Below are 16,739 nucleotides of genomic sequence, written 5' to 3'. Positions count from 1 at the left end.
TCGGATCTTCGGATATTTTCAGATTCAAATGTATTTTTAATTGCCTGCTAAAACACAAAGTAATTATTCAAGTTTCTACTGGGTGCATGAGATCAAAGGAATGCTATTTAGATTTGCACGCACATTTTAATATTTTTACTGATTAAAAATCATATTTATAAGCTTTCAAGTTATTTGACAGTTTTCAAATTTTCCTGAAGCATGTTTCCCCTGAATTTTGTCACTTTCTCATCCCATGCTGACTTGTTTTTCACTCGCAAATGCTTCGGTTGAGGTGCGGTGGATTTTGCACTGCCTCAAGATAGTTTCGCGCCACAGTGCACGCACACGGCATACGTTGAGCTCTCCTTATCTCAATACAAATGTTTCCACACATTGAAATTTACTATCAATACATCATTAGATTAAATTGCAACTGTGAAATCTACGACATTATTGACAATGTTTAGAACAACAATGACTTCACGTGCGAAGTGGTGCGGGAACAGAACGCGACCACCACTCAGCAATCTTGAGAGGAAGGGATAGGTTGCAGAAGCATGTAAAGGAAAGGTGGAGGGGAAGGAGCGCGATCCCTCAGTCTTTCAAGCAACGAGACCACAAATGAGGGAGACAAGGACAAACAAGTGAGATTTTGTGACATCGTTGCCTTCAAAGTGAAGCCAGGCAAGCTACATTATATAAGCAATTGGCATTCCAGTCCGTGTCTACTTGTTTGAAGGGGCCTATGCTACGCTTGTTTCTTTGAAAATTGTTTGAATATTAGTTTAGTCTAGCTGTAACTAGAAAACTTAGTGGCAATCAATTAGACCTGAAAAAACTAAATTATTGTCAGAAATGCGTCCTGTTTGGTCTCATTCTTTTTTAAATCTCGTGCATATCTTCCAATTGCCGAAGCTATCAAGACATCTTCGGTCCAGAAAGTCACTCACATAGCATTTGTCCTCCAGAAACGGAGAATTGAAGCAGGTTGGCCAAAAAAAGGTCAGCTGTTAAGACAGGGTAGGGATGAAACACACTTTGATTGTTCTCGTAACTTGATATTTTCCTTCAAAGAAAACGATTTATGATCTGTGTGATTTCGGAAACGAAAAAATACATCAGATACATGGGCTGATGGAGGGCAGAGGGTGGTTTTCTGAAATCTGTGATGTAGTTACTTTTGACAAGGTTATTATCCTATGACACTGAGGTTACTCCCATGTTTGTTCAATCTCTTGGGATGAGTCACACTACGTGCCAGTGATTTTTTTTTCCTATTTTATTTTCCTGAAAATCTGCTACGTAACCCCTGGGAGAGCTTTTAAACAAAATGGTTCTTTAATAGGACAAGCATTGCAGTGTACTGCCGCATGCAAAGAGATAATTGGAACTCTTTTCCATTCTTGGGTTGCTACTTTCACTGAGGCTTCAATTAAAATTTCGGATCCACATTTGAAGTCTTACGCAACTTTGGCATGGATGTATCAGGTGAAGGGCAATATCCACAGATATTTAGATCCGATGTATTTGATCCGACCATCCCTAATTTTAACATACGTATTTGAAATACGTTTGTAATTTGTATTTAGTATTTCAAATATATGACCTGAATGTATCTTGAATTCCAAATACAGGTTTTTGGTATCTTCTCATTCTAAAAAAAATACATTTGTTATACACTTTTAAAGTAGCTTGATGACAGCACTGTAACATTATGCCTCAGAAATTAAAGTAGCTGGAGGAATGAACACGGGGGTGACAGGATTTTGTCCTCAGGGTTAAGGTTTTACTTCAAGAGTCGTAAAGAAGCAAGTATAGGTAGCCAAGTCGGGCAGATTTTTTAGATAATATGATTGGGCTTACCCTCAAATACCATAAACCACATTAAAATACATAAGTGGGATGCAGTTCGTAAAATTCTCCCAAAACTGATTCCAAGATTTTTACTAGTCTCTCGGAAATTAGACCTGAAGTGGAATGCATACTGTGAAAACAAGGAGCAAATTATGATCACAGGGATAGACAGTACCCATCTAAGAGTGTTACTTCGGCAAAAAGAATAGAAAATGGAAACCCCTGATGAAAGGAATTATGAATGCCATTGATACCTCCTGCACTGCATCTCTTACAAGAGTATATATCCTGAAAATATCAGCAAATGCAATTCTGGAAATTACGGGCAAACAAAATTCTGGCAAGTTTTAAATACAAACTACGATGAAGGCAAAATTTTGTTAAAAAGACTGGTAATAGATCACAATAAATACAAGTTAAAAATATGATAAGGATGGATTGATGTACAGCCCATTCATTCTTGGACAATTATCATTAATTCACTACCAAATAATATGCTTTATACTGGCTAAACTAATGTATAATACCCTGTTTACACTACGCACGTATCGACCTCATCCGTACCCGTGTAACCTCAAAACGTCATGTAAACGCACAGAGTTACCATGGTAGGCCTTAGTACCTAACCCTGCCGAACTTACCATGGTTTAGCACTAGCGCGCCGAGAAAAAAGAGTTAGGAAATGAAGATCGATGCATATACAATTCTTTCGCACCCTTGCAATCTTGATACAATAATTGATATTTCATAAATAACTCTAGTGTATCAAAGATATATGGCAATGATTGAAGACATTATTGAGCAGGTAATGGATGGACATAAGGGGAAAGTTTTTCTGATGTTCTATTTAGCAAATGATATCGGATATTCCATACAAAACCAGTTTTATGTATTTCTGTACGTACAAGCTAACTTATAATCATATATCCTTACATTATACTTCACAGTTGATGGAAAAGAACAAACATACATATAGTATAAACCTATTAAAATCGTTGTATACTGGATTTCATGATAAAGTTCGCCACAAATAACTATAACATTTAGATGAGACACGGAGAAATCAATACTTGTGTTGAGTTAAGGAAATCTAAGTCTTTTCTAGTTAAATAATAAGAGCAATATGTGGGTACTGTCTTTAATGCGTAAATATTCTTAAATTTGTTAACATATTCTCTTGAAAAATCCCAGATTCTTAAAGGCTTTATGGACAGTTATGACTAGTTTTTACCTCATCATTCTGGATAGCTGGGAGTTGAAGGCATAATTTGCTCTATGGTAATTATAAACAATTAGGTGAAGATTTGTACATGACAGGATCCATTAAAATTAACTAATAAAGGAGATAGGAACGATCTAAATAGGAATTGATAATTTTCTAGAGGAATAGGGGATTGTTGGAGGATCCTCTGTCATGCAAGGGTTTTCAAATTGACAAGGGATTAAAGATATGAAGTGTTGTAATCAGACAGTGAGATTCCTAAATCATAATTATTTAATTCGATGAATTTATTTTGGACACGTTCAAGCCAGATTGAGCCGATATTATAATAAGGTGACCAGTTAATAAGTGAGTGTATTCAAATTTGGGATGTAGCAAAGTGATATATCTACTGCCCTTATCACATGAATTTTATTAAATTTTGCACAGATTCTCATAATGAATCCTACATTCTTAAAAGTTTTACCGACAGATCGGTCTAGCTTTAGTTTTAGTACATGAAAACATTCTTTGGCTTCTTAATTTCCAGGATTTCTATTTCCTCACGCAGTCACATCATCAGTTGTTATCTGACAATTCCACGAGGGCAGAACTGAGTTATGATGGTAATTGTTAGACGTGTAAACGTGCCGTGGTTCCGATCGAGGTAGATACATGTGTAGTGTAAACGGGGTATAATTCACGCCACTGGATTAGGATTTCCCAATTAGTGTCCCTAATCAGTACCACCAGTAACAAGTGGAGGAAATTTATGTGCCAATAAATCCTGCTCCAAAAACTTAATTGACAAACAAACAGATTTTACCAGGAAAATATCCACATTCTATATTACACATCTGACTTTCATAAATTTTCTCAGTCATCACCCCCCTCATCCTCTACCATAGGGTTTTCTAAATCGTTCAGACCATTCAGTATTAAGGTGAAATGACCATTAACGTATGAATATGTCAAGTAGTACTAAGTGTTGCAAACCCCTGTGCTAGATCAAGCAGGTGAGTTTACAGTCATCATCACTGGTCAACAATCCTAGGATTGGTTTGACGCAGCTCTCCACTCAGTTCTCCTATCAGCTAATCTTTTCACACCTACGTAATTCTTCTCTTTCACATCTCTCTTTGAGTTTACAGTAGAAGTTTCAAATTGATATAGTACAAGGAGATCAGCTTATTTTCATCAGTCTTCCATCAACTGCATTTGTTAGCTTACATTAATAGAATTCATTTCTATGACAAACCATATTCCTAAAAAAAAAAAAAAACATCTGAAGACATAAGAAAGAAAATGGAAAATACTGCTTGAATGTAATAGAAAAAGACAACATTCGCATATCCATCAAACACGGATAAAATTAAATCAGCATTCGAGTACCTCATTAGAGCAATAATCCTTAACTTCATTGTGTTATGTAACAAAATAATTATTTTTCATGTAATATCATTATTAGGAAAGAAAGAAATTAGAATTGAAACAAACATTAACCATAAAAAAATGATCTAGCAAAAAAATTAAGTTTTTCAAACACTACGAATTGGCCAAATCAGCAACTAACAAAGTTGGCATAAAAGGTCATTAACAAAATGTATACATGACTGAATCAACATAGGAGAACTTGACAAAATTTTTATAACAGCCAAGGTATTGAAATATTTTCCCTCAGAAACATTAATACACTACAAACTCTTAATTAAGCACAAAAAGAAAATAACTAAGTGACAATTAGCTTCTAGAGCTATTATTAAAACTGGTCCAAATACAACTTGTATTCAGATTTAAATAAAATGATGGTTCTACACACATTGTCATGAGCACACACAAATTTTAATATAAAAAGGGACAAAAAGGGAAAAATATTCTTGCTAACTTATGAAACATAGCAGAAAATTCTAAACAAAATAAGAGGAACTCACCTCTCAAGTAACTAGAACTATATTTTTGTACTGGTTAACTTAAACATTAAAGGCTTTCTCTGAGATAAAAAAGGTTGAATATAAGCTACCACTCACAATAATAAATTTGAAATAAACATTGTATGAAAGAAGTACGTAAATCAATAAATTTATATAGATCAAAGACATATGCATTTTAACTTGACCTCAAAGGAAAACCTTGGATTATGCCAATTAAAATGTGAGAGGAATTTTAAGATATAACAAAAATAGTAAAGCATGCATATTATTTGCTTTTCATTCTAAAGTAATTAAAAAAGCTATAAATGAACTGAGTTAGCATTACTTCTATTTGTCCTATTTTTTTCTCTGATATTACTTCTCTGGACTCAGGAAAAGCCTTTAGGGGCTACCTTGTAATGGCAAAAGGTTATTTTTTAAATTTTGAGTGAGAAAGAGTAATTACAATTACAGGATTAGTGAATAAACGAAGTAATTTATAACACATAAAACTAATCTGATAACAATAAATACTTCACATTAATACAAACAAGTAAAAAAATATATTTTATAAAATTTGCTTATGCAGGATTTGTTGCAAGGAAAGTCAATTTCTGGTTAGACAGAAAGCTTATTAGTTGCCTTGGAATACATTGTCAATTTAAAATAGCAAAAAATGTACAAATTTGCCATCACTCTTCCTCACAACAAAATAGTTACAATCTCCAAACATTTAAATGTGAAAAATTAAAGCCAAATTATAGTGCTTAATAACTACAACGGCAAAAATTCAAAAATCCAGATATTGGTAATAATAATAAAAAGAAAAGGGTTACACACCACTGTCGCACAAACTGCTGTAACAGAGGAGCCACGTCATGGGGGCACACATAACCTAGCCGGCCAATAGTTATGGCTAGAGCGAGCGAGCAAGCGGTGGGGACAGAAGAAACCAAAAAAAAATGGGAGAAAAAATACACATAAAAACTCAGAAACAGAAGATATACACAGGCAAACATATAAATCGCTCTCCACAGTTTCTTCTGTCCAATGAATATTCAACCATAGGACCTAAAAAACCATTTTTACATAAGTGACCTCTAAAATCTGAAGAAACTAAAAAATCCAGATGAAACACCCACTGGGGAAAGGGGAAATATACCAACGCAATTTTGATTTTCAAGATAAAAAAAACGCATCATTTTTAAACAGCCACAACAATAGACAGTGAAACAAAAGGGACCAAGGAGAGTCTACTAACAAGATTATATGATCTAGCTACAGATGGAAGTTGCCTTCAGTAGCTCTATCTACAGTTGGAAAAAATTTGGTTGATTAGCATGTATTTGTCAATTCAATTGGTCATTTTGAGCCTAAAATTCCTCAAAGGTCCAAATAACTGCCCAAAAATGATGTAATTAATGACTAAAGACAGGAATAACAGAAGTGGAGGTAGATTAAGGTTTAACGAATCATTCTAGTTGCCTCAATAGACGACAATAAAAACTAAAATTACGACAACAGCAAGCAGAATTATGAACTACAATAAAATTTAAAACAAATACAACTGTTAATATCTCCCCTTAAAGCAGCCTGCTACAGGAGACAAATTATAACAGCAAAGAAACACAAACATAACCCACACCCCTAACAGGCAGCCACCATAACATCTGAAAACACAACACAAATCAAAATTATCAGCATATGTGTCATCATAGTTTGATAACAAACAAGGTTCAGAAAGCAATAAAAATGTTTCACCCCCTAGTAATGCTAATTACAGATACAATCCTTCAGTTATCATTAACATATGATGAGGGAAAAAATTAATTTGTGCGAATCTTCACTTACCTACTCCATGCAACATGAATGGGAAAATTTAACTCAAATTAATATCCACTAGGATAATTCTACTACGAGAATCCATTAGGAAGATATACAAATGGGCCAAAATGATAAACTTCAACATAAAATGAGCCAGTCTACACTTTTCCATCACAAACAAAAACAACAGCATCAATTCTTCTGGCAAAAGTTTCCCCCAAAATTCAACCGAAAACTGAGCTATGCAGTTAAATAGCACACTTTCAGTGACATGTGCCAATTGGCACAAAAAGCAATAACTCATATAAAAGACCAACACAAAACAATGAAGAAAGATACCTAAAAAATTAAACTGAGTTAGATGAACAAATATACACACCAAAATAAAGTGAACAGATGAAATTGGTGAATGTCTCACTAGCTGATTAACCAAATTATAATCTTGTGTTACTCATATTTCTCAACTACCAAAGGGAAGGCCAAGCAACATGAAAAATCCTAAATCTGAGGAAGCTAGAAAAGCTGGATGACCTTGGGCTGCCTAATCTAGTTTAATATTAATTTTAAAAAATACAGTGCAACCTAGATAAAACAAGACCCCACGGAGCTCAAATAAACACTGTCTATAGCGAATTGTCGCATTACTGGAGGTGCAGTAAATAATAGCCAATTAACCTACAGTCAAACATATGTAGGAACAGGATTGGTGCGGCGATGAAGACATTTCTATTCAATAAACTTTAGCATAAATCCAGACCAAAGGTGATGTTTTTTCCATCAATAAATTTCCTTACCTTAATAACAAACTAGCCATTCAATTTATAAGTGCCGTACTGAATGAAAATCATGCAAAGCATTGCTTTTTCAATCACTATCCCAATGCACAACCGACGAAGCCACTTTTCTATGTGCTTCGCATATTTACGTGATCATTCTATAATTTTGGCATGTTTCCTTGAAAATTCAAAACAATTACTGATACAACTGTACCGCAGTCATTTATTGCCTCAAATGCTTCCCTTGATGTTTGTTCATTGTACCTGTAACATTTGCGGAGGTTACGTAAGATAATGTATTGCATTTGTATCTGCACATGAAAACGGTGGAAGGTGTAGGTAGAACGATCCTGCCTCGGAAGACTTTTTCTATCATCCAATGTAATATTGTAATATCTTCATTATCTACTAAGCATGAATAATGATGTGACTAAAATTGCAGTTGTTAAAAAAAAAAGGTCCATTTTGAACCTACGACATCATTAAAATTATACACAAAGTGTATCCACAGTCGAGCAGTGGTTTAGAAGTATTCGTGCAAGCCACTTTTCTATATCCACGATCACACAGCCACGGATGTGTGATTTTCGACACCAGGCCTTACATGGAGCATTTATAATACGAGTACAACCATGTTATCGCCGCTAAAACGATCGCAAACTGGCGAAGAAAGCTCCCAATGAGTCCGGGAAGCACTCTGAAATAATAATAACGGCATAAGTTATAAAAATTGTTTGTTTTACGGAAATTATGAACATTACAAGACATTAAAGTGAAAGTTTGGGTTATCCATGTTTTCCGATTATTCATGCCGTCTCTCCCCATCATTAGCCCGGATAATCGGGAGTGTACTGTATTTCACAAAAAACATAACTAAGATATTATGCTGATTTCACTAAAGTAAAACAAAAGCAAGTAGCAAAAAACTGCGACTGAAATAACACGCATGAGTAATATCCAACAAAGAAAAGAAAAAGGATACGCATCTGATGGACCCTAAGGCCAACATAACTAAAAAGTATGAATTCATTGACTTAGCATTCTCAGTAATGACTGCAAAACATAAAAAATACTGAAGAATTTTTTTAATCAAATAAACTAAAAGCGCAGCATCAGCTTTTCACATATGTCATCGCTAACAGCACATTACCTACCTCTAGAAGCATCAATGCAAGAAATATCCCGTTCCGCAAAGGTTTAGGGAGTAGGTTGTAAAAAAGTTCTGTTTCATGTGCATTATATCAAGCGGGGAATACTGGATGTTCCGCTAGCATTGGAGTCCTTTCTTCCAAAGCTTTGGGTTTACATCACAGGCATCACCAGCAATTATGAAGGGAGATAACGCTTTCATGCTTTAAATTAGTATAATCAACCTTCCGAACATTTGAAGATCTTGATTCTCAATCTATCACTGAAATACTCTGCCTTAGCCTTAAGTATAGCCACTTTCTCAGGATAGTTCCCGCAGTGTGAAGTTGGCAAAACCACCCAGACAAAGTTAAGCTTAGCTTCTAACTCATCATGTTCTGCATTCCTCCGGTGCTTTTGCTGTGACGGATTGCCCTCCCGCACCACACAGACCTAATCTTCTCCTTGTTTTTCTAAATTGTGAAGAGCGAATAGGTAAATAAATTAATTATGCCACTCTCGTATTGCTCTATTATTATCATATTCTTGACATGTTTTACGTTTTCCGGCCATGGCGTCTACCCTTAAATGCTTCCTATTCACAAAACTCCTGGACGTGCAGGTATGCTGTCGACTGCTTTTTGCCACCCAAGGGACAAAAGACGATCGAGCATTCGCAAATGTTAATGCCACAATATTTTTACTAAAATGAGGTACTTACTGATCGAACGGCAGTTTATCACATGAATTTGAGACTAAGCACTTCATGTCAACTTCATTTCAAACAGATCGCCAACAATTACTGAGATAAGGGACTCTTAGTGAAGGTTTTCAGGTGATGAACTCTCGCTATGGTGAGTGCCAACACCAAAAGGGCCTCGTAAAAAAGAAATATTTTTACATGCTAATCATAGGGTCAATTGACGGTGCTTCGGCTATCTCTCATAATGGCGGGGGCCTTGCAATAGCCCGTACTCACTTTAACGCGGTTGCACTGTACTTCCTCAGTAAATTTTCTCACATTTTTGACCTGAAGATCAACAAGTTGTGACTATTTACTTTCAACCTAGAAAGTAATTCAAGGACCAAGGCCAGAATGACACCAAAACTTTTTCTAACATTGTGAAGAGAACTAAAACCTCCCACATCTAAACAGGAATAAAAAACTTCCAACAGCCAATTTTGTTCGCAACATTCGAAACACACACCATTGCACCCATCCCTGTACTTCAACACTATTCTTCAAAAAATTTCTAAAGCCCCAACCACCAAATGTTAACTAAAATATGTACTTAAATGGGTAATGTTCCCTTTACAAAATATAATTCTACGAAATATAAAACAATGGGTTAGTACTAATGTAGGCAGAATGTTTGAAAGAACAATATTTGTTTGTGAAGATACAGGACTCTTAGTTTTAACTCCATTTTGGTCCATTTCTTTGGATGATAGATTCACTGGGATTGAACTCGGCTTCTTAACGTCATTGAATTGCTAGTGATTTTTTTTGCCACATCATATAAAATTTTGTAGGTTCAGATCACACATTATTGGCAGCTGGTATACAGCTTTTTACAAGAATGAGGACAATTTCAGCAGAGAAGATGGCTATTCCCTTGCCAACACATGAAAATCAGATTTGAAGAAAGATTCAAACACCTAAAGCCAATCACATGTGACCAGAACTGAGGATATGGCATTTAATGTGGTAAGTGAACAACATCAAATCGTTGACACTGTCACCCTAAGAAATTGACCTACTTGGAGCCAAGCCCAGAAGACCTGTATCTTGAAAAATGGGTTAAAATAAAAACAAATTCCATTCATGTGTATCCAAAGAAATCCACAAAGAAAATATTAACTAACTGGGAAATCAGCCCTGTCATCTTTTCAATGGAAAAAAAGGTAGAGGGCCCACACACTGGTACAGTAATCAGCACCACAGAGTCAAATATAGCTAGACTTGAGGACTATAATAGTGTGTACTCATGCATGGCCCACCGATGACCTAGAAGGCTTTAGCATAGACCCTCTACCTGGAAGTCAATCGTCCGATAACCTATGGCGGCAAAAATTACGTCTCAAGCCGTATTACTTTAAAAAAACTCACCGTTTACGTTAGAAAATTTTCACACTAGTTTCCCAAAAGTTAAACATCAGAACCTTGCAGGTTTACATTATTACACACACATAAAACACACAAAAATTATGCATCACGATTAATACTAAAGAAAGAGCTTACCTTTAAGTGCTTTCTAATACAAACATTCAACAAAATATTGCACTACAGCAAAACTTCAGTTATATGGCCAGAAGGAATGTGATACAATATACAGGCATTGCAGAGGAGGAAATAATAACTCAGAATTTAAGAAGATGATAATGACATTATTCATCACCAAGAAATATTTTACGAGAGCTCTGGTATATTATGGTATGTACTCTAAAAATGTAAGGTATTTCACGATAAACACTCAACGAAGTGTGTAAGAATTGAGCACAAGATGTATGCTACATAAATAAAAAAGTAAAAATAATATAATAAAAAAATAAATGCTACGTAAAAATGCTGCATATACTGCATGATAATGCATGCACCAATATATTCTTATTTTTCCAATGCCCTAGTGAATTTTCTCTTCTGTATGCTCAGCCTGATATAAAAAGGAAATGATGATGAGGAACTTTGATGGTAATTGTGTCAGAATTATGAGATAAGAGAAAATTAACGTGTTTTCAACCATTCCATAAGCAAAATTGAAATGACTTAACCTCTAGCAGTATATCGACACTTTAATTTAAACATGTATCCACACTGCTAGGAAGAGAAATTCAGAAAATTACCTGTCACCACACACTTTTAGTGGCTGGAATGGACAAGTACTTTCTTCCCAAAATTGCATAATTTTTGGAATCTTGGGAATTTTTAATAAAAATTATATCAGCGAATTTTATGGAGATTGAATCTTTGTAGAATTTATGTGAACAAATTATAGAACTTAGCTTTGCCGACCAAAATTAACCATTCTTTATTTCTCACTTCCTTCAATTAACCTTAGCAACTCTTATTTTGAAAGTCCAAGAAGGAAACTAAACTTCAACAAATGAATAAACAACAATTTACACTAGACATACGTAGTACTCAAATAGACTAAAATAATGCACCACTTGGGTTGTCTAACATGGGAAAAACTGGCATAGTACACTGAAACCTAAAAGTCACACATCTATTTCAAAGAAATCTTAAATTTTTTTACGAACTTTCTTAGCGTTTGAGTAAAGAAAGAATAGGGCACAAAAGCATCTCATAAAAGTAAGAGCAATACAGCAGTCCACTCTGAATAGGCCACGGGTCCGAAAACAGTCAGCCACCACCGCTGACGAAAAGGTATTTTGTGCCCATGTCGACTGCTATAGTGGTTGACTGCTGCATATTTATGCAAATAAACTCCCAGGCCAAGGCAATAGAGCAATTTATCAACTTTACAAATGATATTCTTCTTATGAGTTGATGATAGTGCCTCCTGTCGGCAGAGTACTGAACCTACTGGCCTCGACAGCTCTGTAACGGAAACTACTCGACTTAACATTCAAAAAGGTACTCGAAGCATCAGTGCTCCACTACTCAAATTTTTGAGAAATTGAACCTTCCTAATTCTTATCAAAAAAAAGTTAATCTAACGACCAGTTTTCATACATTTTGTATTATCTTCACGCGACTTCATTTCATAACATTCACTCCCTTACCCACCATCCCACGATGAGCTACTCAGCACCAAATTCTAGAAACTCACCAAGGATAATCGTTCTCCTCCCACCACGTATGGTGCACAGTTCAGATCTTGAAGAAGTTAGAACATAATGGGAAACATGGTTGTTGGCATACTCCCTTTTATCAGGGCAGCTCAATTACATTTCATCCCAACAGCCAGAATTTCCTGAGTGTTTTTATTATATTGTGCTTCTTTCAAAACATATACCTGAAGTGACACATGACCCATGCCTTCTCATTCTCCCTCCACAGATAGGTCCTCAATTCTTACCCCACACATCATTTCCATTCCTAACCCTCTCCCTCCTACAACCAACCTCTTTCCTAACAGCCTCTTCTGAGCTGTCTTCCCCTCCAGGATATTTAAACAAAAGCTTTAAGGAGAAGTCATCTGGAGATAAAACAAAATGTATTGAAGTAGGTTGTGACATGAAACCATTGGTGTAAAAGGTTGAAGTGAAAATTGCTACTAAATTGATCACGAATGGATTATCGCTCTCTTACAATTTTCCCCTACAGCTATACCGTACATTAGGAGGAATAATCAAAGTTCTGTACTCCCTCATTTTTTATTCATGCCTGAGATAGAGCATTGATAGACGGTACCAAGCCACAAACTAAGGAGTTCATTACCTTTTCCAGTTGGCTGCATTTTCGTGACATCTTCCTTGAAAGATCAGCCTAACCCACAACTACCTCAATCTTCCAAGTACCATTTCAGAGTCAAACCTTTGTACTAATGACTCTTAATGAGATAATTATTTCATAAAATTAAACTAATATGGTCTAAATTTTCCTCCTCCACTTAAATGCAAAATTTTGGATAGCTAGGTTGAAATATTTTTCGACACTAATACAATTTTGTCGACCCATGGGAATTTAACATTTTTCATCAACAAGACCAATTCTAATACACACATATCTCACACATACAAGCATTGATACATTTATTCTTTCTCTGATTTCAGCCATTCATCAATAGTTGTTTGTATTCTTAATTGATCATTGTCACTGATGACCGCAAGTGAATCTTAAAAGCATTGCACATGTTAATTTATTGAATTTTTCATGGACAAAGAAGAGATGCATAGCATGCAATATGTTAAAATTGCAAGAGAAAACTTTTTACCTCCAAAACAACTAGGCCAGTTTCATTCAGCGATTTATCAGTGCCTTTCAACTTAGGAGAGCTTATCAGAGATGGGTAAAAATAAATAAATCATAAAAGCAATAAAATTTCAAGCAAAATGTCCAATTAACAAATAGTAGTGCAATCAATACATTTTCCTAAGTAGTATTTATGAGAAAGATCCATTCCTTCTTGAACTTAAGAGTGGGCCATACAAGTTTTGAATTCCCCATGTTACCTGCTAACGTCTAATACTTTTGCTCATCCTTTTGTGAATGTGGAAGCACCTGGTAGTGGTAGGGTGCATTTTCGAGCACCATCCCTAACATCATTCGCTTGTGTGTAACCTCAATACTATATAAACACTTATAGCAGGCGAGCTGTATATTTGTTCGGAATTTGTTTCTTTTCCACTGATGACATGATTTGTCTGTGTTGGATGCAATGGCACTTCAAAATTAAAATATTAATTAGTGGTAAGAGGAAAATAAGAAAATAGGAGGCATCACTCAAATATATGGCTCACTTACAAAAGGTCATAAATCAGGAGGGATAAAAAGCAAAGCTGAGATTTCATGGAACTATATTTATGCATAGAATTTGAAGTGAGATCATTAATATAATTAAGACCATAGTGAGAAAGTCTCAGGGAGGACGTAAAACAGCATGGATCCGTGACATTTTGTGTATAAGATCATGGACAAAATTGTACACGTTCAGCATTAAAACAAATTCCAGCTATTAATATGTAAAGTATTACATACATTTTAAAAATATCTAATGAAAATTCACAGCAAACACGATTATTCCAGATGTAAGAGCTCAAAAAATACATTCAAAATAATTTATGATCATCAAATAAACCTTCAAAGGAATTGCACACTAAATTACAATGACAACTTACCGGTATTCTCAAGCAATGTTTTGGGTGTTCCTGCTCTGTTAATTATCATTATCAGTTGATTCAACACCAAAGGTATGTACAGCCTCATTTCAGGTCCTGAGGGAAACGAAAAGAACCACATTATTTCCAGACTATATGCTATATTCAATTTAAAACAAGATGTGAAAGCAAAAATTGATACAACAAAGCTAGCAAAAAAATCTTGGTACACCATATGATATAAATTTCTACATGTACAAGGGAATGACTGAGATTTCTTTTTTTCTTCAGTGTGTACATTATAGAAAAATAGGATAACTAATACCGTTAACTCTCATTATTACGAATTCCACCGGACTGAAAAACCAGAGATTTGTAATAATGAAGTTAGTGAGAATATTTCTTTCAGTAATGATTGCATAAAAACATAATTTGCCAAAATTTCTTGCCACTTCGATCTCCAATCCTTACAGTCACACAGCGGAATAGCTTCGGAGTCATGCATGCGTATGATATACACATTTAACTACCTTCAAATATGTAATAGCAAGCACGTTTGTTCGATTTTATATAAAGAAGATTGCAGGTGAATGCCATTAATACCAAAACTTTCTCAATCATAACATAAATCATTTGTAAAAAACAAAAATAGTAAGTAACTGTAATTAAATTGTAAAACAATTGCATCTACTAGGGATAGCTTGATAGAAATCAAACTGACGAAATATGGACCTGAATGACAATAGCTTCTTATCATTCAAACGAAAATAAGCATTAATGGCACTGTCTACAATTTTTTATGTCAAAGATTTATCTCTTTCGTGTGTAATGACACCAAAAAAATGAAAATAATTTAAAAAACAAAAAACAAAAATGAAAAATATCCATAGTACAAAAACACTTTTGGAAAAACCTGACTCACATGAAGGTTCATTTCTTTTTCTACAAATAGCATTTCAAGTATTTAACATGGGCATGGATTAAATGTTTGTTACAATTCTGTGAAGATTTTTTACTTCATACATGTCAGCTTTTTATTCAACTTATTACTAATTGCTTGCATATTTGCTTCATAACTTAGTTGATAAGCCATTTTTCATTGAAGTAATATACTAAATATTTTAAAAGCCATTTTATGTGTGAGAATATTATTTTTCTTTCATGACAAAATGTACATATGGAGGGGGACTACATTCAGAAAAATATAGAAAATTTTTGATAGGCCAACATTCATATCTCTACGACTTACCCAACTTGATAGAAATCTCTCCAATTGCCCAGGTTGCATTGTTACATACAGATATTGACTCAGGATTAAGATTTTGTCCCAAAATTGGCATGAAATCCGCTGCAAAGAAAATAATTTTAAAAATGTGACAACATAGGCAAAATAGTAAATGCAAAAAATTGCACAGAAAAATGAAAAAGTAATAAATATAATAGCAACAACAGACATCAAAATTTTGATGAGATATCAGACTTACAGACACAAGGTGCTACATGTTGAAAGCATGCCTTGGTGAGATCTCCCAGAAGAGCAAAAGAACTCTGCCGCACTTCAGGAATAGGATCTTGCATACACTGATATAGTAGCTGCATCATGTTTGAGTTAGCAACCAGTTTCTCTATATGTCCATCCAAGCCTTCAGCAAGACCAGATAACAGATCTAATGCAACAATCATGAAGTCTTTGTCAGGAGCATCAAACTGTTCAGGATTCTGGGTGTTTGCCTGAAACAGAAAAAAAAACAGCGTGTCCATGTCAGTCAATAAAATTTAAGAATAATTACAGGTTTCAAAGGTTGAAGATTCGAAAAATTCCACATTATTCTTATAATATATGTAATGACTCTATAAATATTCATATCAGGAGGCGGTTTGGTATCTCGTCAATTTACATTGTTCACAATATTTAAGAAAGAAAAAAATCATGCAGCAGTGAACGAATTAGGAACACCTAGCAGTCAAAAGTATTTGCAGCAAAGGGAACATCCACAGATGGAATCTGCACTATTTGAGAGGTTTTGTCAACAAAGGTTGCAGGACTGCCCACTAAACGGTGCCATGTTAAAGACTAAAACTGACCACATTTCTAATTGGGAGAAATATCTTTGCAAGAAATATCTTCGTCCATCCAAATCATGCCATATTTCAGTGAATCTTTCGACCAATTTTCTCAACTGACTGATGTACAGGTTAAAAATTCAAAAATTCAGCAAAACTGATATTGACAGCATGATGTATTTTCAAAATTATCAAAAAACTTCCACCGCATACTAA

General features: G+C 34.9%; 1 protein-coding gene across 2 annotated transcripts in view; it reads right to left on the bottom strand.

Moving 5' to 3' along the window:
* The window catches only part of LOC124157341 (transportin-1), a 61,490-nt gene that overhangs the window by 14,234 nt on the left and 30,517 nt on the right, over positions 1–16,739 (bottom strand). The window contains exons 14-17 of one of the 2 annotated variants that reach the window (XM_046531984.1): positions 15,944–16,190; positions 15,709–15,807; positions 14,481–14,576; positions 5,788–5,863 (exon numbers count right to left, since the gene is read on the bottom strand). In XM_046531984.1, the coding sequence (XP_046387940.1) occupies positions 5,788–5,863; positions 14,481–14,576; positions 15,709–15,807; positions 15,944–16,190 (518 nt within the window). The remainder of the gene's footprint in view (positions 1–5,787; positions 5,864–14,480; positions 14,577–15,708; positions 15,808–15,943; positions 16,191–16,739) is intronic. The other variant, XM_046531985.1, reaches the window with a different exon arrangement.

The sequence above is a fragment of the Ischnura elegans genome, chromosome 4 (assembly GCF_921293095.1).
Source record: "Ischnura elegans chromosome 4, ioIscEleg1.1, whole genome shotgun sequence".
In the NCBI taxonomy this organism is placed as follows: domain Eukaryota; kingdom Metazoa; phylum Arthropoda; class Insecta; order Odonata; family Coenagrionidae; genus Ischnura; species Ischnura elegans.
The sequence above is the reverse complement of the archived record's forward strand: the minus strand, read 5'-3'. Positions and strand labels throughout refer to the sequence as shown.